Source organism: Aulonocara sp. 'chitande type north' Nkhata Bay, linkage group LG16 (genome assembly GCF_057382095.1).
Source record: "Aulonocara sp. 'chitande type north' Nkhata Bay isolate Kocher_YH1m ecotype deep benthic linkage group LG16, A_spYH_male_GT1.1, whole genome shotgun sequence".
Classification (NCBI taxonomy): Eukaryota; Metazoa; Chordata; class Actinopteri; order Cichliformes; family Cichlidae; genus Aulonocara; species Aulonocara sp. 'chitande type north' Nkhata Bay.
Genome location: NC_141359.1, coordinates 39,430,081 through 39,453,628, shown reverse-complemented (window position 1 = coordinate 39,453,628; position 23,548 = coordinate 39,430,081). Strand labels below are relative to the sequence as shown.

At 44.1% G+C, this 23,548-nt stretch overlaps 2 protein-coding genes across 8 annotated transcripts; one reads left to right on the top strand and one right to left on the bottom strand.

The window, feature by feature from the left end:
* Positions 1-13,988, top strand: cfap65 (cilia and flagella associated protein 65). Of its 6 annotated transcripts, none has more exons than XM_086266634.1 (35): positions 1-144; positions 277-359; positions 1,282-1,469; positions 1,546-1,648; positions 1,918-2,084; positions 2,214-2,419; positions 2,762-2,898; positions 2,981-3,206; positions 3,341-3,609; positions 3,679-3,873; positions 3,961-4,172; positions 4,286-4,442; positions 4,581-4,700; positions 4,826-5,077; positions 5,170-5,309; positions 5,451-5,535; positions 5,638-5,784; positions 5,949-6,114; positions 6,202-6,330; positions 6,445-6,658; positions 6,872-7,000; positions 7,160-7,250; positions 7,357-7,442; positions 7,569-7,635; positions 8,100-8,210; positions 8,300-8,491; positions 9,120-9,278; positions 9,362-9,523; positions 11,281-11,397; positions 12,065-12,199; positions 12,280-12,330; positions 12,423-12,640; positions 12,734-12,850; positions 12,967-13,335; positions 13,446-13,988. In XM_086266634.1, the coding sequence occupies exons 2-35, from the start codon at positions 279-281 to the stop codon at positions 13,492-13,494; spliced, it is 5,247 nt and encodes a 1,748-aa protein (XP_086122760.1). In that variant the 5' UTR covers positions 1-144; positions 277-278; the 3' UTR covers positions 13,495-13,988. The 6 variants fall into 6 exon arrangements, with proteins under 6 accessions (XP_086122760.1, XP_086122758.1, XP_086122759.1 ...); XM_086266632.1 differs by having other exon boundaries at positions 5-67; positions 3,964-4,172; XM_086266633.1 differs by having other exon boundaries at positions 5-67; positions 12,737-12,850.
* On the bottom strand, positions 13,468-19,409 carry LOC147312101 (FAST kinase domain-containing protein 3, mitochondrial-like). Of its 2 annotated transcripts, XM_086266637.1 has the most exons (10): positions 19,267-19,409; positions 18,202-19,015; positions 17,878-18,028; positions 17,568-17,755; positions 17,298-17,466; positions 16,335-16,420; positions 16,002-16,170; positions 14,864-14,933; positions 14,562-14,676; positions 13,468-14,286 (listed from the first exon to the last, which is right to left on the bottom strand). In XM_086266637.1, exons 2-10 carry the CDS (start codon positions 18,997-18,999, stop codon positions 14,137-14,139), a joined length of 1,896 nt encoding a protein of 631 aa, XP_086122763.1. In that variant the 5' UTR covers positions 19,000-19,015; positions 19,267-19,409; the 3' UTR covers positions 13,468-14,136. The 2 variants fall into 2 exon arrangements, with proteins under 2 accessions (XP_086122763.1, XP_086122764.1); XM_086266638.1 differs by lacking the exon at positions 19,267-19,409 and having other exon boundaries at positions 18,202-19,182.
* Positions 19,410-23,548: the final 4,139 nt, after the last annotated feature.

Sequence of the window (23,548 nt, the reverse complement as noted above, 5' to 3'; positions counted from 1 at the left end):
TGGAGGCTTGTTGCTATGGAAACGACAACGCAACAACGCTGACCCATGTCTGTTCCCGGTGTTCCCGGTGTGTTCTTTCTTCTTCGTCTTCAATTTTGAGGCAAATAAAAAGTAGTTGAAGAGTTTGCTCCGCGTGTCGGTAAGGTGAGGTTGTTTTTTAGCCACCAACCAGTTCGTGTTACTGACCGTAAAATGTGTCTTAAACGGGAAAGAGCTACGTTACCATTCCCCGTGTTTCCTTCTGTGTCGAGGACTAAGCGTCTTCTTCCTTTACAGCCATGTTAGCGGAGACTCGGGGTCCTGACCCGCTGGTGTCTGCCGCTCCACGGGAGGCCTCCGTCACTGGCAACGATATCAAAGTAAAGTTTGGCATCATTGTTTTTTTCCTGTGAGAATAACCCTGTGCTGTGCTCACATTTACGAAACTGTGTTTGTTTAGTTTTGTTTACTTTATGTCAATAATGTAAACAGTATACAGAAAATAATCCAGTAAAAACTCTACAATGTCACAAAGTTATCAGTGTTTATTTATCCAGCTTCCCTGTTGATTTAAACCGCAATAACAGCAGTGAACACATTTCTAACTACACATAATACGTACGCTACATAAAATACAAATTATTCCCGTATTATCTTGTTTTCACAACTCCATAATTGTGCTCCACGCAGCAAAGCAAGTAGCAGCTAAAAACAGAAACACTGACTAAAATTCAACATCTTCCTCTCCTATCTGATGAAGATCATATCTTTATACTTCTTTTTGGTTAAATTTATGTTTGTTGCAAAAGTTGTTATTGTCCCAGACCTTTGAACAATAGCTTAAATAAGGTGAACATGGAGTGATGTGAAATCCTGCTCTGCTTTGTTTAGTGCTGCTTGTTGACACTGAAGGAAGAATATATTTAACGTGTCCTTTCTAACTATCTATAATGTCTTTTTCTGTATCAACACCATCTATCTGGATCTTTATATTTGTATTTAATCCATTTACAACTAACATCATTAATCATAATTTGTTCTTATCAAGCCAAATCTTTAATTGAAATATACTGTGTGCAAAAAATGTTCACTGAATGACTTCATCCATTCCTATTGGTCAATGTAAAGTTTGTACAAAAATGTATCATTTTGAAGATATAGTTGCCTTTTCTCAAAGAGACATTGCTGTATGACTGTTTCAGGTCCACTATAAATGTTAAAGATTGTTTTGAATTTGGAATAAATGTTTTGTTTTTTGTGTTTTTCCAAAACTCACATCTCCTACAACACTAAACCTGCCAGGATCCAGGGATTCCCCACAGGCAGAGGGTTGGGAAGTGTCAGCGACGAGCACCAAGCCAAAGAAACTGCTTCTTTGGAGTGGAAACGAGACCAGAGCTGGCCTGGGAGGACTGGGACCTGGGCAGAGAATTTACCAAGACATTAGTGTTAAAGAACGTCCACAACAAGCTAAAGAAGCTACACATAAGGTGTTTAATCTGCTCTGTGCAAAGCTAAGCTTTGTTTTATCCCTGCAGATAACACGTCCCTCGCTTCCCTTCACAGGCCTCCTGTGTCCAAGATTTTCTCCACCTTGGCTCCTCACATAGCTGTCATCAGCCCCGGGACTTCCTTCTCCATACAAGTCACCTTTAAACCTCTTCAAAGGGTAACACATGTCAAAATCAGACAGAATACTACTTGATCTTCACTGATTTTGAAATATGAAATGTACTAGTGCTTTCATGCTTATGCAGCAGTATCTCTGTAGTCAGTAACCTTACATGATACAAACTGATGTATAGAGAGCAGGTAAATATAAAAGTAATTTAACTGTTTCAATAAAATCCTGAGTAGATGATAAACTATTTAAATACAGCAGCTCACTCTGTGCTTTGAAGTCTTCTGCTTGTGTACTGCTGCGTGTGTCTGAGACAGTGTGAGTATGAGGACAGCATTGAATTTCAAGGGAAAGAAGGCAGCTTTCATGTATGCCTCCGTGCCGTCGTTCCCTCTCACACCCTGGAGGTTCCTGAGTCTGTGATGCTCCCGCTCTGTGCTGTTGAACACTCCACACACACTGATTTCCCATTAAAAAATGCCAGGTACACGGTTATGTCTCTGTGTGTATTTCATTTAACCTGTATGTGTGTTTTCTATGTTGGGAGGAAATAGAAAATAGAACGCTTGCTTTTATTTTACTTTAATCGCCTCTTTTTTATTTAATCCTGTAGTAAACTCCATACGTACTTCCAGTGGGAGTGTCCTGCACCATTCCAGCTCCGTCCAGAGCAGGGCCTGTTGAAACCTGGTCAGGAGTGTCACACCACAGTGGTCTTCCGGCCACAGGAGGCACTGGTGTACCAGCAGCAGGCTCTCTGCAGGTTTGGAGAGGAGGGCAAGCTCGAGAGCAGCTGCACTGTCCTCCTACAGGGACTAGGTACTGTAACTAGCAAACCAAAGATCTGATCACAGTGTCAGTGGGTAAGGGTTAGCGTGAGAAACTGTCATAACTGTCAGCCTCCTCACTGTCTCGTTTACTTGTACGTCATGACCAAAATATAAAATGATGGGCTTGGCCCACTCCCATAAAGATAACGTTTGCAACATCACACGATGAACGTAAAATACAAAAGGAGGAATAGAAAGTTAGCCTAAATACTGTTTTCCCTGTAAAATTCCACTCTAGGTATTTTTAGATCTACTTCAAATAGTCAAAAGCTGACACATCGGTCTTTCAAGCATCTGTTTTACCTGCGACTTTTTATCTTGCTTTTTTAAGCTAAATATCCACATCTACTGGTGAAAAATCCCAGCAGCAAAGGGGGAGAAGATAATGGTGGCCCACTGGTGGACTTTGGTCCTGTTGCTGTTGGCAAGAGTTTGCAGAAACACTTTGACATTTTTAACCCGTCTCCGGTGGGTGGTGCACATAGACACGTAAGTGCAAAAGTTCACGCTCGAAGCCTTCTCCCACACATCTTTGCATCCTTTCCTGCAGGTAACGGCGTCTTTTTCTCTGTCACGGCTGCCTGGTGGGGTGCCCTCGTTTGGATCAGAGTTCAGCTGTGATGCCACCCGTGGTAGGGTGGCTCCTGGTGGATCACGGCGGGTTTCAGTCACTTACTCCCCTGCTGTGGTGGATACTGTTTCAGTGGAGTACTTGTCTCTAAACTGCAAAGGCACGCTCAGTGAAAGTCTGCTCAAACTCTCTGGGCGTTGTATTGGTAAGAGGCCCAGACATGAAGGAAAACTCAGTTTCTCTGTAGCTTTAGTAAAGCACATGTACACTCCCAAGAAAGTTGTATTTTCAAATAATAAAAGGAAGATAGTTTATAACCCAGATAATCTCCTTTTGCAGGTCCCAAAGTTGCCTTGTCTTCCTCTGTGGTGGATTTTGAATGTGTTGAAGCAGGAGGATCAGTTGTACGGACGGTGGAGCTCGTTAATGCTTCCACTGCTGAGGCTTTCTACCAGTGGGATATTGACTGTAGTGGGAACAGTGTGTTTAGTATCCTACCAGCAAGTGGCGCTGTTCTCCCACATAGTCACACCAGAGTGAAGGCAGCCTACAGGCCCACACAGCCTAATGCACACTACAGGAGAGTGGCATGTCTCGTACTGGACGGGGTAGGACATGTTAAACACGGCACGGAGACAAGCATTTCTACCTATGTGCTTACATAATGTCTCTTTTAGGAGCCGGTGTTTCTTGACCTGATTGGTACCTGCCACTCAGGGCACCAGAAACCTGCCATACTAAAACCTGAACACTTGGTTCTGCACACGCTTCAGCAGGACTGCAGACAGAATTCACCACATGCCCCGGCAGCCCTGCGGGGAGGTCATAAAATAGAGTCTGACCAGAAAGGGCTGCACTCCCCTGTGGAGGGGGTATGCTTCCATTTTCACATTTCTGTATTTAAATTTCAGCGAAGGCTTAGACTTGCCTCTCTGACTCGTTGTCTGTGTCATTTACAGCAGTTCATGTCAGCCACCGCCGTGGAAGACTTTTACCGGGCCTGCTTGGGGCACACGGATCCTCTCTGTTTGAAATCTTCATTGCCATTGCTACGTGTATCTGTGGCCCCGACTGAACTGCTGTTTAATCACAAGCATACATCCTCTTCATCTCCTTCATCTGCTTTTACGCAGTCGGTCTCTATCACAAACCACACCAGGAGGAAACTCAGGTACGTCTTCGTGTCCTGCAGCGTGGCTTCTTTTGATGTTTTTGTTTTTCTGTCTGAAATCTACCTTTAATTTCTGACCGCTGATGCTTATATTTCATGTATTTCCCTTCAAGTCTCGTTTGGACTGCCGCCCAAGAGTCTCCATTCTCCATCGCTCCATCATCTTGTGACTTGGCTCCACTTAAGTCCACCTTGTTCAGAGTGACGTACGCGCCCAAGCAGCTCAATACTCTGCACGGAGCACAACTTGAGTGCTTTGCATACGATAAGGTATTATTATTTTATACACTGCAGTAAACTGTGCATTACAACAGGCAGCGGTGCTTTTTTGACTTAGTATAACCTGGTCTTAAACAGTCACATGCTTTCAAACCTATGCTGTCAATCATGCGTCTTTGGACTCTGCAGCACAGTCCAGACACAGGTGTGTGTCCGCCTTGGTGTGTGACCATCAGAGTCATTGGCCACTCCTTTCAGCCAGGCAAAGAACACTTCACTCCACGCTGCTCCGTAAATCCCCCTCACGTGGTAAGAACAAAAAAGATGCACTTTCTTCAAATCCCAACTCATGAGGAAAATCTTTAAGATAATAAATCAAATATTCCTTCTTAGAAACAACATCTGGAGCTTGCTGAATGATTTTGTTCTACTAGGTGTTTCCAGCCCTCAGTGTCATTTCCTATCGGACAGTCCTGCTTCGCAATGTTGGAGACTGGCCGCTCACTTTCTGTTTGGAGCGCAGCTCAAACCCTGCCCTGGCAGAATCGGCGTTTGTAGTTCCAAGCTGTGGTTTGATCCAGCCAGGAGATCACCAGATCCTGTCCCTCAGAGCAGTGCCAGCAGAGGATAGTTCTGACCAGGGGTTTAAATTACACCTGCAGCTCAATGCATCTAAACTCACAAAGGTGCGGCCCTGCACGAGAGCGTCAGTCAACAGTCACTCACGTTTTTACGTTATTTTTATTTTACTGTCTGTTAATGTCTCTTTCTTCTTCAGGAACTGACAGTTGTCAGTGTGGTGGAAAAGCTGTGTGTGTCTCTGGAAGGAGGCAGCACTTTATATTTCCAGCCAACAGCAGTGGGCTCGCAGGCCCAGCGCACCCATCACATCAGGAACCGAAGCCTGTTGCCAGTGAGGTCGGCTGCCTGATTTGTTTCTGCGCTCTTATTCTGGTCGTGTTTTCCGACATTTTTCAGTGTATTGTTTGTAGTCTGGACTTACCTCAGGATCATTCATCTTGTCTACAGCTGGCTTTCTCTGATTTCCTTTCATGATAGATTCCAGTGGAGCATTCCAGAGCCAGACCAGGAGCTTATCTCTGTCAAACCAGATGCTGGTGAACTGCATCCCAATGAGTGCTGTGTGAGAGACTGAGAGAGGAGTGCACACTGCACATTTATGTAGACAGTAACTGTGGAACTGTGGAAAAAAAAAAGCTGTTTAATTTGTTTATTTTTACTACAGATGCAGACGTGGACCTTCAGTCCGCTGGCAGAGAACGCATACACACTAGAACCTACTCTAACCTACTGGCCTGTCCAGTCACATGGATCCATCAAGTCACACCTCACCCTTGTAGTGGAGGGAGTGGGATCCAGGGGCTGGATAGAGGTGGAACTATTCATGTGTTTGAGTGATTTCAATATGTACACATGCTTGTTTTTGTTTTTTGTGAGTCAGTCATAACCGTAGACAAATATTGCAAGAAAATTCAAGCAATCATTTCCTGTAGCTTTGGAACAGCAGCAGATCTTTAGAGGTGCCTTCCTTCCCAGGCAGAGAAATCCATCCTTGATGTGGGAGAGACTTTGGTTGGAAGCTGTCGAACTGTTGAGATTCCTGTAGTAAACAAGAGCCCCTGTCCAGTCTCCTTCGGCCTCTCTGTGCAGCAGATACTTCTGGATGATGAACATCACTCTGACTCTGCAGCTCAGCCAAGTGGTATCTCGTTTTGTGATACACGTATACGTTCATCTGCACTCTGTACTTTTTGATTCTACTAGTGAGACTGAATCTGTGTCCTTTTAGCCCTACAGCTGGACTTGGAGAGGGGAACTGTTGCCTCTCACTCCACCAAGGTGGTCCGATCCACAATCAGACCGAACAGGCAAGCCGAGTACCTCTGGACCATCACATATACAACTCTGAATGCCAGTGGTAGAAAACATACACACTCCATACGCTTAAATGTTTACTGCAATTTAACTCCAAGTCATTATTAAGCAACACTGCCTGTTTTATCCTGCTCTCCCTGTCTCTCTCTCTCTCCAGGATGTGTGATGTCATCTCCCCAAGCGCTTTGTGAAGTGCGAGCTAGGGGTGTGTTTCCCACCCTGCAGGCGATGGATGCGTGGAGCTGTGGCTGTGTGGGTAGACTCAGCAAGACACACATATGGAAACTCTTCTCACTGGACTGTCTCAACGACCAGCTGCTGTCCAACCCGTCCTCTGAAGAACTGACCTTTCAGACTCCCACCAGGCACAGGTCAGCATCTGAAACAAGCAAAAAAACTAAACAAAACAGAAACGTAACCCTGGAATAATTAAAGTTTTTTGGTATTTATGGTAATTTTTTGTACTTGAATTATTTTGTATTTGTTGTAGAACAGTTTGTAATTCCTGAACGACAAACAGTCATTTTAAACCTGCAGTGTCTGGGTGTGGTGCGCACCACCCTGTTGTCTCCATCTGTCTCTAGACTGCACACAAGTCCTTCCATCTTCACCAAAACCATGCTGGATTTCAACTTTGGTTCGGCTCCTGTTGATTCAGATCCTTCAGACCTTATGTTGATGCTTCACAACCCTGGGTGTATTCCTGTACACTGGTATGTAAATATCATGCCATAAAGTATACTATTATTACAGACCAGTCTGCTCTATGCACCCTGTCATTTTTCATTTTTGTTGTTGAAAGTAGAGCGTATGTGATGGTTTGAAGGTAAATTCTACCATCTGCTGATAGTTGTCTTCTTCTTTGATATTAGGGCCTTCTTGTTTCCAGAGGATCAACAGATAGAGTTGGAGTACTGGGCAGTGACGGGAGAGTTCAGTAACACAGAGCTGTCCCAAATGAAGGTCTTACTTTTTTGTGTCTTTTGTTTATTCCATTTTGCAAGAAAAAATATCAATATTATGATAAGACAGAGATAAAAACAAAAGTAATGTTTCATGTTTTTCACAGGTTCAGGACAACCAATTGTTCAGTGTTTCACCTCGCGCTGGAACTTTGCTCCCAGGCCAGAAGAGGGCAGTACACTTCAGCTACAGGTCAGAGATCATGACTGCACATGTCCCATAATCATTACACACTGACTAAAATCTGAAGCAAATTAATTTATTAACCAATGAACTAATAAACTGATACCAAAACATTCAAAACGTTGTCGTTCACAGTCACGTCTTTGTTGGGACGGATCACTTTCCTGTTGTGTTCAAGCTCTCATATGGCAGAGAAATCTTGGTGAGGCTTTTAAAAACTTTATATTTACGCAGGTCTGACAGTGCAGTAAAAATAAGTCACCTGACAGTTTTGCTAGTGTCAAAGGTAAGCTAGCTTTGTGCTCCTTTTACATTTTTGACCTTTTTTTGTGATGCTATGTCAGATTAATGAATGAGGGGCATGACAAACAGATATTTATGAAGTCAAAGAATCCAGTTTTATTTATATAGCACCAAATTGCAACAGCAGTCGCTTCATGGCACTTTATTTTGAAAAATAAAGACCCCACAGTTATACGGAGAAAACCCAACAATCAAACAACCCCCTACGAACAAGCACTCGGCATTCTGTAAGAAACATTTTTAACTTATTCATGTGACAGTTCACATTTTAAGGGATGATGTACTTTCTTTTAACATCAGCACATTCGCTGCATTCGATTGTTTTCATTGTCTTTGTGTCCATTTCATGTATTCTGTGTGCAGCTGAACTTTCAGGGGGCGACGGTAGAGAGGGATCAGCCACATCTCCACTTTGACTCCCACCAACACTTCTTCACCTCCGTAACTATTGGAGACTGCAGTCCTCCAAAGCAGGTGTGTCTCTGCAAGTGTGTGCAGCGAGAGGATGTTTACAGCCCAACGCTTGGAACGAAAAGATTTGTGATTGTTTGTTTACCACACAGGTGTATGAATTACACAATGGTGGGGCAGTGCCAGTGTGCTATGAAGTGGACACAGCTGTGTTGTCACAGCTTCAAGCTGACAACTTTGACCATCCAGTGCTGCGCTGCCTCAATCCACAAGGAGAAATTCCTCCAGGGAAAACTGCAAAGCTGGAATGGATCTTCTCACCGTTGGAGGCGAAGACGTATCACGTACGACATCATACTCTGCACATCTTACCCTGTCGTCAGGATATTTACACAACCCGATTCCAGAGAAGTTGGGATGCTGTTTAACCTCCTAAGACCCGAACTCTTCCACGGCAGCATTTTTAATTTCTCTTTGATATTTGGGGCGATTGGGGCCCGATGAATGTAAAAACAAAGAATTACCAGATGTTTTTTACCTTATTTTTGTTTTTATGAAAAATCAGAGCCACATATGAGGATATTAGTTTAAAACTTTGATAGAACAGTAGCAGTATAATGTCCTCGTAAGTGGATATCAGGCCCTTGTAGAGCAGAATTGAGTATTTTGGTCTAAATAACCCAAAATGTGATGTCCACGTATGTGGACACAGGTCCTAGGAGGTTAAAAATGTAAATAAAAGCAGAATTTATTGGTTTGCATATATACATGTATGTATTTATTTATTTAGAGTTTATGAGATTCTGTTTTTATTTACATTTTGTCTTTTTTGGAACTGGGTTTGAATTGTGTTTTGTACTTCACCAGCTGGCATTGTTATCATTTAGGTAATAATCATTTAGAAATCAAGAGGAATTAGAAAGATAACAGATCAGTAACGATAAACACACTCTGTCGTTTCTGTATCCCCAGGTAGATGTTCCTATCCACATCAGAGGTAGTGACTCAGCGGTCGTGAGGTTTGAGGGACGTGGGCTTAGCAGCCTTACACAAGACTCCTCAAACCACTGTAACAGCAGTGACTGTCAAGCTTTTGTACCCAGTGTTACGAGGGTGCCATTCCCGGGACAGGTGAGACTACGTTCATTTGAATCTTTTTTGTGTATCATTCAAATATTATTTTCATTGAATTCTAACATGTTTGCTTTATGCAGGTGTTGTTCCTGTCTGAGGACAGCATCTTTCTAGGTGACATCCCTGTGTGCTCACAGTCTTCGAGAATCTTCTTCCTCACCAACGTGTCTTGCGCAGACACCGCCCACTATGAATGGGACCTGCCCCAACACACCAACCAGCAGGAAGAGGAAGGTGCAAAGGTAGCCAAAAAAAAACATAGATCCGCCCTCTTTGTGTGGCTCTATTTGACTGTCACGGATCACACAAACACGGCTTGTACAGTGGGGCAAAAAAGTATTTAGTCAGCCAGCGATTGTGCAAGTTCCCCCACCTAAAATGATGACAGAGGTCAGTAATTTGCACCAGAGGTACACTTCAACTGTGAGAGACAGAGTATGAAAAAAAAATCCATGAATCCACATGGTAGGATTTGTAAAGAATTTATTGGTAAATCAGGGTGGAAAATAAGTATTTGGTCAATAACAAAAATACAACTCAATACTTTGTAACATAACCTTTGTTGGCAATAACAGAGGTCAAACGTTTACTATAGGTCTTTACCAGGTTTGCACACACAGTAGCTGGTATTTTGGCCCATTCCTCCATGCAGATCTTCTCGAGAGCAGTGATGTTTTGGGGCTGTCGCCGAGCAACACGGACTTTCAACTCCCGCCACAGATTTTCTATGGGGTTGAGGTCTGGAGACTGGCTAGGCCACTCCAGGACTTTCAAATGCTTCTTACAGAGCCACTCCTTTGTTGCCCGGGCGGTGTGTTTTGGATCATTGTCATGTTGGAAGACCCAGCCTGGTTTCATCTTCAAAGTTCTCACTGATGGAAGGAGGTTTTGGCTCAAAATCTCACGATACATGGCCCCATTCATTCTGTCCTTAACACGGATCAGTCGTCCTGTCCCCTTGGCAGAAAAACAGCCCCATAGCATGATGTTTCCACCCCCATGCTTCACAGTAGGTATGGTGTTCTTGGGATGCAACTCAGTATTCTTCTTCCTCCAAACACGACGAGTTGAGTTTATACCAAAAAGTTCTACTTTGGTTTCATCTGACCACATGACATTCTCCCAATCCTCTGCTGTATCATCCATGTGCTCTCTGGCAAACTTCAGACGGGCCTGGACATGCACTGGCTTCAGCAGCGGAACACGTCTGGCACTGCGGGATTTGATTCCCTGCCGTTGTAGTGTGTTACTGATGGTGACCTTTGTTACTTTGGTCCCAGCTCTCTGCAGGTCATTCACCAGGTCCCCCCGTGTGGTTCTGGGATCTTTGCTCACCGTTCTCATGATCATTTTGACCCCACGGGATGAGATCTTGCGTGGAGCCCCAGATCGAGGGAGATTATCAGTGGTCTTGTATGTCTTCCATTTTCTGATGATTGCTCCCACAGTTGATTTTTTCACACCAAGCTGCTTGCCTATTGTAGATTCACTCTTCCCAGTCTGGTGCAGGTCTACAATACTTTTCCTGGTGTCCTTCGAAAGCTCTTTGGTCTTGGCCATGGCGGAGTTTGGAGTCTGACTGTTTGAGGCTGTGGACAGGTGTCTTTTATACAGATGATGAGTTCAAACAGGTGCCATTCATACAGGTAACGAGTGGGGGACAGAAAAGCTTCTTACAGAAGACGTTACAGGTCTGCGAGAGCCAGAGATTTTCCTTGTTTGAGGTGACCAAATACTTATTTTCCACCCTAATTTACGAATAAATTCTTTACAAATCCTACCATGTGGATTCATGGATTTTTTTTTTTTTCACATTCTGTCTCTCACAGTTGACGTGTACCTCTGGTGCAAATTACTGACCTCTGTCATCATTTTAGGTGGGGGAACTTGCACAATCGGTGGCTGACTAAATACTTTTTTGCCCCACTGTATTCATTGTTGTACAAGCCATTATTTTATTCTCTTTCTCACGTTGATGAGCGTTGATGTGCTGTGTCAGGTTGTGCAGATCCACCCAGACCGAGGTCGTCTTCGTCCGGGGGAGTGTGCCCTTTGTGTCCTCACCTTCACTTCTACTGATTACCCCACAGTTCATCAGCTGGATGTCGTCTGTCAGGTAACACAGACGCATCATCGTAAAGTTTAGGTTTTGTTACAGGTGGCACAAAGGCCCAGTTCACACCACTGAGTCAGTACAATGAGGTCTTTGTCATGTTCCACAAACCATTTCTGTGCAGAAACTGCAGTGTGGTGTGGTGCATTATCGTTGTTTGCAGCAATGCTTACTGTTGCCCTAGGAAAGTCACAGGCCACCTTACCCACGCAGGGTCAGATGCATCTTCTCAGGGTTCTGTGCTTGGACCTCTCCTCCTTCCTTTATACATGTTACCCCTGCCACGTGTCACCTGCAGGCACGTTATGCAGACGACACGCAGCTCTATTTTCTTTTAACCCCACTGACATTCGTAAACTCAAAGCTTTGCCTGCTTTGATGCTGGATGGAATAGAACTTACTGCAGCTAAAATAAGTACAACAACAGAGCTCCTGTCTGTAAAGTTAATATGGTAAAAACCTCAGGGTCCTTTTTGAAAGCACCTCAGCAGGATTAAACATCTCACTTCAGACATCCAGTCTTGTTTTATGCAGCTCAGTTTTACCTAAAAGAAATGTTTTAAAAACATTTTATCCTTGTTCATCTTCTGTCTTGTGTCATAAATCAAGTTTTTTGTTATTATTTTTCTCATTTCCTTGAATTGTTGCGTCCTTTTCCTCTCTTCTCTAGGTTACTCTGGAAGCTGAACGTACTCGGTATAACGATGCTTTGCAGCGCTGGGAAGAAGAAAGAGAAAGACAAAAAAACGAATTTATAATCACGGACAAAAACATCACAGAGAGCCAAAGAGTTCTGATCGACGAGGTCTGACTTCAAAGACAAATTATTAAATTTTTTAAAATCATGTAGAAATCAAAAGTATTTCACTCCTTGTCTCGTCACAGACACTCCCAGCAGTTCCTGTAAGAAAAGGTCCGCCACTCAGAAAATATAAGGTGGTCTCTGTGATTTTATTATTAAAATAATTACGAGACTATAAAAGAACATGAAGCTTTTATTCTGACTTCACGTTCTCTTTCCACTCTAGACCCTTCCTCCCATCTGTGCCAGTGGTGTGTATGAAGCAGCCAGTGCAGGCACTAAGCTAAGAACGGCCGAGCTGCGGGAACAGCGACAGATAGCAAAAGTATGGAGGCGCCCCGATCCCCCCAGACCTGCTCTGCTGTATCTCAGGGTCACAGCACACTCCCATGACCTTATAGAGTACCTAAAGAACTGTCCTGATTACTTTAATAAGCATTATAGGTAAATCAGATACAGAATATGTTCAGTCCTTCATCCCTGAGCTTAACTGTAGATGCTGGAGCGATGACATGTCATTTCTCCTGCTGTTATTAGAAGCCTTCAGTCAGTTCAGATGCATCATCCTGAACCCACTGTCTCTACTGGGCTTCCTGCTCCAGCACACAGCCCCGACAAAGAGATCCTCTTCCACATACTCAGCTGTCTGCTACGGTACCGCCCACGTGTAGAGTAGACAGCCTGTCTTATGCATTTATTCTAATTTATAGATCGGTGATATTTAAGATGACAACACTGAAAATCAATCATGCATGTTCTTCGTATTTCAGCGACATACTCGATGACTCCGCCTTCATCCAGCGTCTGATTTCTTCGGCCTCCAAGCCCGACACCTACCGGCCCGCGGGATCGTCCTCTCCTGACAGATCATCGTTTCCATCCTCCTCCTGTCAGTGTTTGTGTCCCAGCTCTTCTCCCCCCGCCAGGCCGCAGACTCGGGCTCTGAGCAGGGCAGTGGGCAGCGAGGAGAGTGCAGGGTGCTCAGGAAACACGCCCCACACACGCGAACATGTGTCTGCTTTCATGAGTGAACTTGTTTTGATGAACACCCTCCAGAACCTGATGATGGAAGCTGTCAGAGGAGAGCTCGTCCTCACGGCGTGCCCCCGCCCTAATATCTTGCCACCTGTTAGTACCAGGTGAGTACAGACACACTCACATTAGCCTTCGCAGCGTTTCCTCTTTCTTTAGTTTGTTGCACGAGTCAGAAATGGACTCTAATTATTTGACGCATTGTTTGCTCCATTAGGAGGAGGACGCCCAAACCCCCGACCGGGGAGGAGAAAACTCACCTCTGACACGAATGAGATGCTGAACAACTACATGTGTCGTCAACAGTTGTGTATTATTTACATCTCGTGTGAATTTTATTCTGAAATCTCGATCATCTTCAGTCTGTGAGGCATTCTTGTTCTTCCCTATAAAAAGTCAAAATAACACACAGAAGCTAAGGACGAAGGTTAGAGCCGTACCGAGTGCCATTTAATATTTCTCTTACTATTACTCACATAAATAGAAAATATAATTTTCAACAATAAATTAATAGCAGAATAGAAAATAGCTTTAAATATACATATTACCAAGAAAAGCTGGCAATAAAGGGAATTATTACCCTACCCCAGCTGGCAGCAGACGCTCCACAGCATCTCAAATATTACTTATAGGTTCTAACAATGTTTGAGAAAATCTTTTAATGGAAGGGATGTGTATAATTTAAGTTCAGGTAAAAGTTTGTTATATGAGAACAGTAAAGAAACATTTTTGGAATAAATCCTCTAATCCAACATTCTGACACCGTGTCCGGATGTATGAGAGTAACAGATTACAGAGTACTCCCCGTCAGTCTGTCCATCCTTGCAAACAGACTGCCAGCAAATTCAGCTGTTGTGTTCACGATCCTCAGGTTTTGGCCTCTTGGTATCGTTGGTACCCCGAGCACATTACAAGCTGGTTTGTCTCACTGTGGATTTTTGGTTTAACTGGTTCGCTGCTTGATTGTTAAACTTGGATACAGCAGGAAAGATCTTGTCGTGAAGATACTGGATCTGTTCCTCTTCAGTTTGCAGTTTCTCAAACTCAAAGTAAGGGATCTGTTAGAGCGACGAGACGAGGAAGAAAATAAATACAGATCAGCTTTGACATTTTTGACCAACACAATAAATATAAAACTTTAAAGATATGATGTTAACATGCCAAAAAGAGAATTTAACAGTTCATTTCAATGAGCAACAATAGCATTAAGTTTAAGTTGGTCCTCTCAGTTTACAAAGAAGAAACTTCTAACCACAAAACAAAACTCTTACATTTTCTATCCGGTTGCAACCGTTCAGTTTCACGAGTATCTTCTGGGGTTTTTCACACTTACCTCCACCAGCTCCACGCCCATCCTCTGCAGGTGTCGTCTCTTTGTGACTTCCTTCCCCAGCAGGTGTCGTGTGTTGGTGCAGAAACGGTTTGGATCATCCAAACACAACACAACTCTACACGCGCACAACACATGAAGAAAAGCTTGATTACTCACTTAATTGTTGTTTTAAACAAAACAGGGCTTCACATTTTCAGCTGATTCAAAATCTAAAGCATGTTTAAGCCTCACAGGTTGGAGGCACATTTTCTTACAATTTATTGGAAATTTGTTGAAACGCTCAGAGCCAGATCAGTTCTTACCTCTTGTAAGTGTGATCCCACTGAGACGGAGGCAGAACAAATCCACTCTCATCCAGGCAAATCTCCACATCTTAACAAAAAGGAAGAAATGGAAAAAACGAACTTCTCGTCACAACACGATCTATCCCAGCACGCAGGTAATACACTCACGGGCTACAGCTCTTATCTCACATATCTAATCAGCCAATCACATGGTAGCACCTCAGTGCTTTCAGGCTTACAGACAACTGCTGAAGTTCAAACTGAGCATCAGAATGAGAAAGAAAGGTGAGCCAAGGAGCTTTGGAGGTGTTATGTTGCTGGGGGCAGACGTGCTGCTCTGAGTATTTTCTATTATACATTTTCTCATCTCTAGTGTTTACAGAGGGAGGTTTGAAATAGAGGAGGGCGGAGCAGGTCTCTGCGTAAATATGTTTTATTGATATCAGGGGAGAATAACACGACTGCTCCTGGTTTACAGGAAGGCATAACTAACTCAAATAACCACTCATTCCAACCAAGGTGATCATCTCTGTGAAACCTGGAAGCTGATGGGCTTCAGCACCAGGAGACCAGACTGAGGGCCTCTCCTGTGAGAAACACAGGGCTGAGTTTGTTGAGTTTCTGCTACAACATCCAGAAATTTGAGTAAAGAACATGAAAGCATAGATCCGTCCTGCCTTTTATCAACTGTTCAGCCTGCTGGTGGCGGTGTAGTGGTGTGGGGTGTGTTTAAGTACCAACTGAACATCGTTTAAATGCCACAGCTTAGCCGAGCATTGTTGCTGACCTTGTCCATCCATTTATGACCACAGTGTACTATCTCCTCATGGCTGCTTCCAGCAGGATACAGGATACAAAGCTCAAATCATCTCAGACACGATGATGAGTTCACTTTACTAAAAAGGCCTCCAGTCTCACAGAGAGCCTTTGGGATGTGACAGATTGGCAGATTGGCATCAAGGACGTGCAGCTAAATGTTCAGCAGCTGTGTGGTGCTCACATGGTGACCAAAATCTCTGAGGAAACTTTCCAGCACGAGGGGGCCAACCCAGACTGTACCTAACAAAATGTCCAGTGAGCGTGTAATAAGCATGAAAGTCAAATACCTGAGCTGCAGGTACTGTGATGATGTGTCACGTGTCCTGTTGTAGCTTACCTATAGTGTATCCACCATGAATCATTCTGGTGGAGTAAAATGTGCCCCCCAGCAGCTGTGCTAGAGGACCTTTGACCTGTTTGTATAAAAGACGTTCCATTGGTGTCTCAAAGGCCTGGCCTGCTGAGGAAAACCTCTTCACGTGAAGAAAGAAGGGCAGTCTGGGACCCTGGTGAGGAGAGCAGTAAAGACAAATCACTCCTGTTATCGAGGAGCCAACGCCTTCTTTTTGTTTTCGAGTTAAATGAGAGCGTTGTGGTTATAATTCACCTCTGACAGTCAGAACTCGTGTTTACAGTATGAAAAATTATAACCCTGTTCACAGATTCTTACCCAGTAGTATGTGCACTCTAACATGGTGGAGAGGTGGAGCTGTGTCAGCTGCCCCAGTGTGTTTTTGTCCAGTGGCTCCCCCTGTGCTGCAGGACACAGAGAGCTTACATCAGAGACACCGCGTAGCCTTGTGGGTAAATACAAAGTCCATGCAGTTATATGTGCAATATATTCTTGTACTGTAAAGAAGTTGTTTTCTATTTTTTGACAGCTAGCAGAGAAACTAAGATCCGTCCATTTTCTTCCACTTGTCTGATTCAAAGCTGGGCTGGAGCCTATCCCAGCGTGCATGAACCATTTACACCTACAGCCAATTTAGAATGAACCTAACAAGCATCAGGTGGTTCAGACTGTGGGAGGAAGCCGGAGAGCAGAAACTCCACAGACACGGTGAGAACATACAAACTCTGCTGTGAGCTGACGGTGTAACCATCACACCACGGTGCTGGGGGCGATCGTGGCTCAAGAGTTGGGCGTTCGTCTTGTAATCGGAAGGTTGCCGGTTCGAGCCCCGGCTCCGACAGTCTTGGTCGTTGTGTCCTTGGGCAAGACACTTCACCTACCGCCTACTGGTGGCGCCAGTGTCCGGCAGCCTCGCCTCTGTCAGTGCGCCCCAGGCCGGCTGTGGCTACACTGTAGCTGCCATCACCAGTGTGTGAATGGGTGGATGATTGTGTATAGCTTTGGGGTCCTTAGGACCAAGTAAAGCGCTATACAAATACAGACCATTTACCATAGCTGACACCTAACAGATACTTCTGCACTAAAATAAAGTGACAGCAACAAGTGAAAATGTTAGATTAAGGAAACAGAAGAGTGTTTCTCAGCCAGAGTGTTTAAGCAGCAAATAACAGACATCATCCCTCTCAGACAGGAAATATGGAAACACCCAAAAATGAACAGTGACAGACTTTTTCCTCTCCTCCTGCTTTTCACAGTCTGAAATAAAATCCCGACGCGTACCTTGCAGCTTCTGTAGAAAGTGTGGGCTGAATACTTTGGTCATGTAGTTGAGAGGGAAGCGTTCCAGGTGGATGCAGGCGTGCATCACGTCAACCAGCGAGCGAGGCTGGAACTGTGAAAACCTCTCTGACAAGATGCTCTCCAGCTTCTTAAACATCTGGCTGGAGCACTGATGAGGAACAGAGCAGTGACACGTTACAGCAGATTTGTAATAAATATGCAAAACATATGATCTGTTTATAAACTCTGAGAATATGAGAAAACCTTCACCTGTGGCAGGTAGTTGAGCCTCCCCATCGCAACAATTTGTTTGGCTATCTGAAGGGTGGTGTGGTTCTCAGCGTGGCGTACAAAGTTTTCAGCCACAGCCTCAAAGAGTGGCTCAGAACGGCACCTCATCTGCACACAATACTCCACGATGGCACCGATCAGCTCTGGATCGCACTTCTCCAGCCTCCCTGAGACAGAATGAAAACTTATTTTCTGGTCTTTTATTTTTTAATACACAAATAGTGAAATCTGATCAGAACAGTCACAGACGCACTGACTTAAGTGTATAATAAAACTATAAAAAACACACCTGGCAAGTGTTTCTCCATAGCCGCCACGAGCTCTCCATCATGCTGTTCCAGAGTCATTAAAGCAGTGAGTACCTTCATGATTTCATCATCACGAAAAGCTTTAAAGACCCGCGATGCCCTGTGACTCAGCCTCAGCACCAGGGAAACAGCCTGTGAAACAAGTATTATATGTTCTCACGTTACTTCGTGTAAAAGCATTAAATATTATTATTATTATTGTGGTTCCTAAATGACAGAGATTAAAATTTGTGGATGTTTAAGTGACAGCTGGTTTGTCATCACGAATCAAAGACAATCAAGGACGATGCTGCTGCTGTGTCTACCTGTGTCTGCTGTAACTTCAACAAGGACTGCAGAATATCACTGACTTGACCGGCTTTCAGCCGGTGGACCAACCTTCGTGTGTCTGTGTGCAAAGCAGACAGGATTCGGGTCTGCTGCTGGCTGGCAGGCTCACAAAACCGCGTCAGCAGGGAGTAGACCATGACAGCCTCACTGGGAGAGACGACATCCTCCTCCACAGCAGCGCACACACAGTCCAACACCTCTGTCAGCACGCGTGACCGGCGGCCTTCCAGGGCGCACACCACCTCACCCAGGCGGCAGAGTTGTGCCACCCCGATGTCCCTGTTGGAGAGCAGCTCCAGGCACTCATTCATCAGTGTGAGGACTGGAGGGCTGTGGGCTTCCAGGCCAAACTCAACACATGCTCCAAGTAAAGAGGCCAGCCCCTCTGCCCTGTCACTGCGGGGGAAAGCTTGCAGCCTGGAGCACAGTTCAGCGATGACATCCTCTTCAAACAGAGACTGAATATCGAAGAGAGCAGCTGCTTTACTCTGTGGTTTGGTATATGGGATGTACGGAGAGAGGGCTGCTCCTGGTGCCTTTTGAGGTGCTGTGCGTCTTCCAGTCCGGTCCCAGCTCGGTCCAGTATCTCTTTTCCTCAGTAGTGGAACCGCAGCTTCGCTCATCAGCTTCAAGTCTGTGCCGCGCGTAATTTGGAGACATCGCGCTGTGTTGCTGCCAAACTCCACACTTGTGCGTTTTCGCACTGAACCACAATTTAGAGGAAAAGGTGAGGCCGCCCTGACAGAGGCCAAGAGGCACATCAAGGACTTCATTTCCCCCCGAAAGATCCTGAGACAGAAAACCAAAGAAACCCCTCTGTCAGTACAGATGACAACTTCGACACTCAACACACAATCATTATTGACCTGACGGGCGAATCTACTGACGGGAAAAACATCAGCGCAAACTCTCAGAGCGACTGCAGAAAAAACAGCAAAGTTAAAAGTTTTCAAAGAGTCATAAAATGTGTTCACTCTGCTGTGAGACGTGCTACAGAAACGAAATCCCTCCTGCTTTCTGTCTGATTGCTGATTACATACCGTCAGTCAGGACCACAGGCTGCTCCTGCTGCATGTTACAGAACTCCCCTTCAGTGTTTGGTAATGAGGTTGTGTAAGGTGCCATGTCTTTGCATGTGCTGCCACACCGTAGTCACACCATGTACTGCACGCTGACTGCACGGTACATATGTGGTGGATCATAAATTTGATTAGTTTTGAAGTTGTACATCTCTGTTCCTTATATTTCATGTGATGCCCTTATTAATGTTTTATTTGTTGCTTTGACTGTTTTCGAATAGAATATGCAGTGGGAATATAGAGGGAGATAAGCAGTGAAAGTTTTGCCTGGGTTGATTGTGCGTCGATCCATTGTTAATGCCTCAGGGCTCCAGTAGGTGGGTTCGCGCGCTTCCTCCTTCACTCAATACAGACGAGTGAGAGTGAGAGCTGCGTGTCTGTGCCGTTCTTTCACCTCTCCTCACTATTTCCCCTGTTTAAGGTAACTGTCATGCACAAATCTGTATAAATGTGTGTTACTGTTGATTATTACATTGTTATCATTGTTCATTGTAGCGGAAGATGTGAATTGCAGACTATTTTGCTGAGAAGTTCCAGTTAATCTCTGTTGCTGTGTATGCTAGTTTTCGCTATTACTCCGCCATATTGTGTGAAGATTTTTCTGTTATTATCTGTATAAGTTAACTACTGGAAGACATGCAGTACTTAAAGTATTATTTCATTGCTGTGGAAAGTTAGTGACTGTGTCAGCTAACACGTGCGAGTTAAAAAGATGTTTTTGCCTAATGCTACAGTTCATGTTATCTAAAGTATTCTCATCAGCTAATGCAGCGAACAATAGTGACTTAGTTTGGATACAGTTGTCCTGAGACTGAGTGCATCCATAAGAATATTGTTTTGGTTGTATTGCTTCTGAAACTCAATACAGACGAGTGAGAGTGAGAGCTGCGTGTCTGTGCCGTTCTTTCACCTCTCCTCACTATTTCCCCTGTTTAAGGGCACAACACATACTCATATCGCCGGGTTAGTGGAAATCTGGCGGGGGACGTCCTCCCACGGGAAATTCATGAGCTGTGGCTGGCCGTCTACCCGTGGACACGTCCCAACCTGTCAGAAGATTTTATTCTGATATTTAACAACTGACCAACAAATCTGTGTCTGCTTGGAAGCACTTGTTAGTGTTGTTTCCTATAAACGTTTTTTGAAGTCTGAGATCCGTTAAAAGGTCTTACTGACTGAAATTCTTCACAGTCTTAAAGAAAATGACAAATTCACTTAAATTCACGGGGTGAATAAAATGTGAGATTCTGGTCTCAGACTCTTAGTTCCTCTGACATCTTGAATTATTTCTAATTTAGAAAATGCTTAAAATAACTGACTTTGGCCCAAAGCCTTTGATACATGTTACTTATTGTTCGAAATTATGGCAATTTTATCACAGTCAGCATAAAGGAACACACACACACACACACACACACACACACACACACACACACACACACACAATTATGACCTCAGGTCAGAGCAGCGTTCAGGGCCAGGGTGAAAGCGCCCCCAGGACACAGATCTAATTCTGGGGTCAGTTAAGAGGTCCCCAGCTGATGACCGGAGAGGTGTGACTGGGCTATAGACACTGAGCAAGTTAGCGAGGTGCTGGAAGCCAAACCACTGAGAGCTTTACGACCTAACAGAAGGATTTTAAAAGTAATTGTGCGTCGAGCTGGGAGCCAAAGAAGTGACTTCAGTAGGGGAGACCGGGGATGGTTGTAACGTGGGTCAGTTGTAACACTTCTAATTTCTCCAATCAGGGCTAAGTTTCAAATCATGTGATTCACTCTGTACATGCGCAATTCAGTTCTTCTATCACTGGTGAAAAATCAGCACCCTTCGACAAACACAGACAATTTTAGAAGAAAGAAACGAATTTGTATGCCAAAAAGTAAGTTTTTTGACTTTATTTCATTTTCTAATAGCACTAACTGCTTTGCAGTTAAACTCATCAAACTTAAATTATGTTATTTGTATGTCTATGGGGATATATTCTGTGTAAGTCTTTAGTGCTAATGTTTTAGGTGTTAGCTGTAATGCGAGCTAGATCGTGGCTATAGGAGTCTGGGTCAGTTGTAACAGCAACAGCCTGGGTTAGTTGTAACAACCATGCAAATGTTACAACTTACCCCACTATTACTTTAACTCATATTTTTTTGTTTTCTTTGAATTACAGTATGCCTAGGTCATGGAAAAGACAGACTGACCGAGGGGTGCCTCTCAGTATTTTGGAGAGAGCATCAAATGATGTTAGAAATCAGGGAAAGTCCACCAGATCTGTGGCAAAATTGTATGGCATTTGCCATGTCACTTTGCACCGATTTTGTAAAGAGAGGAAGAAGGTGGAAGAGCAGGGATCAATGGAACTCCCACGTGTAGGATACCATAGTGGAAAGAAGGTCTTCACTGATGAACAAGAGAAGGAATTAACAGAATACCTGATGAGAGCTGCAGATGCATTTTATGGACTATGTCCACGTGAGGTAAGCAGATAGGAAGCAATAAAGGATAAGACAAGGGAAAGTTAGAAATTTGTAATGGTAGCAATTTAAAATATAGTATATCAGAAATACTAACATATTTCGTGATTAAAATTACAGGTAAAAGAACTGGCATATCAGCTTGCAGTGAAACATGGATGCAAATATCCAAAGTCATGGGACAAATTCTCAAGGGCTGGACCAGACTGGTTCTCAGCCTACATGAAACGAAACCCAACTTTGTCCATTAGAAGTGCTGAGGCTACAAGTCTGGCACGGGCCACCAGTTTTAATCAACACAATGTAGCAATGTTTTTCAAAAAATTTGATGAAGTGCTAAAGAGACACACCTTAACAGCAAATGACATATTGATGAGACTGGCATAACAACTGTGCAAACCCCGGACAGAGTGATTGCAAAACGTGGCACTAAACAAGTTGGTGCAATGACATCGGCAGAGAGAGGTTCACTGGTCACCCTTGCATGTGCAGTTAATGCCATTGGCAACACAATTCCTCCACTGTTTGTGTTCCCACGCATACGTTATGCAGACCACTTTGTCAGAGATGGGCCAGTAGGAAGTATTGGCAGTGGAAATAAGTCAGGATGGATGCAAGTTCCTCATCTTTTTAAAGCACTTTGCAAACCACACCAAGGTCAGCAATGAAAGAAAAGTGATTCTTCTCATGGATAACCACAGTTCACACCTGTCAATTGCAGCCATTGACTTCTGCAAGAGCAATGGAATTGTGATGCTCACATTTCCCCCTCACTGCAGTCACAAACTCCAACCACTTGACAGGAGTGTTTATGGCCCACTGAAAAAGATGGTGAACAGTGCAAGTGATTCCTGGATGAGAATGAATCCAGGAAAGACCATAACAATATATGAAATACCAGGTCTTGTCAGGACGGCACTTCCAGCAGCAGCTACACCAAAGAATATACAGGCTGGATTCCAGTGCTGTGGAATTTGGCCATACAATCCAAACATATTTGAGGACAGTGACTTTGCTCCATCACAGGTCACAGATCGTCCTTCTCCAGCAGTCCATATGGACATTTCTCCAGCTGACCAACAGTCCGCTCCTATTGCTGCTCATCTCACCAGTCCTACAGCTGACGACATGACCACTCCTCCAGATGCTCACATCTCCAGTCTCCCAACTGACCTCCAAGCTGCTCCCTCATCAGGCTGTGATGAAAACCCACAGACCTCCTTGGGCTTTAACCCAGAAGATGTGCGACCCTTACCAAAAGCTGGACCTAGAAAAACCCCTTCAACGGGAAGAAAAAGGAAACAAACAGCAATACTCACTGATACACCAGTTAAGATGGCCCTTGAAGCAGACCAGAGAAGCAGGAAAATAAGTTTTCCAAAGAAGAGGCTGTGCCAGAAACAAGGCAAATCCACTCCCACAAACCTAAAACAATCCAAGCTTTCCACATCACGAAAGAAAAATCAGAAAATGAATAACACTGAACAGGACAACACAGATTCCTCAGATGCTGCTGAGAATTTCTGTATTGTGTGCATGGAAAACTTCAATAACTCAAAGCCAAAAGAAGCTTGGGTTAAGTGCCTGACCTGTGCACTGTGGGCTCATGAGGCCTGCACTCCAGGACAGCCATACATCTGTCACCACTGTGATTCTGATGGTGATTAAAAACTTGACAGAAACACATACAGTTCATTTGATGAAGCTGGTGCACAGCTACATTTTTTTCAGGTTAATTATTATGTTCAAATGTGGCAAGAGTTGTCGGTTATAAT

Excerpts from the sequence above, each read along its gene's own strand:
- cfap65 (XM_086266631.1), top strand. The coding sequence starts at position 46 with ATGTCTGTTCCCGGTGTTCCCG. Across the intron at positions 5,785-5,948 it reads GATCCAGGGGCTGGATAGAG|GCAGAGAAATCCATCCTTGA; the intron begins GTGGAACTATTC and ends CTTCCTTCCCAG. Across the intron at positions 9,279-9,361 it reads GGGTGCCATTCCCGGGACAG|GTGTTGTTCCTGTCTGAGGA; the intron begins GTGAGACTACGT and ends TGCTTTATGCAG.
- LOC147312101 (XM_086266637.1), bottom strand. The coding sequence starts at position 18,999 with ATGAAGTCCTTGATGTGCCTCTTGGCCTCTGTCAGGGCGGCCTCACCT. Across the intron at positions 18,029-18,201 it reads TGAAGTTACAGCAGACACAG|GCTGTTTCCCTGGTGCTGAG; the intron begins GTAGACACAGCA and ends CTTGTTTCACAG. Across the intron at positions 17,467-17,567 it reads GGCTCAACTACCTGCCACAG|TGCTCCAGCCAGATGTTTAA; the intron begins GTGAAGGTTTTC and ends GTTCCTCATCAG.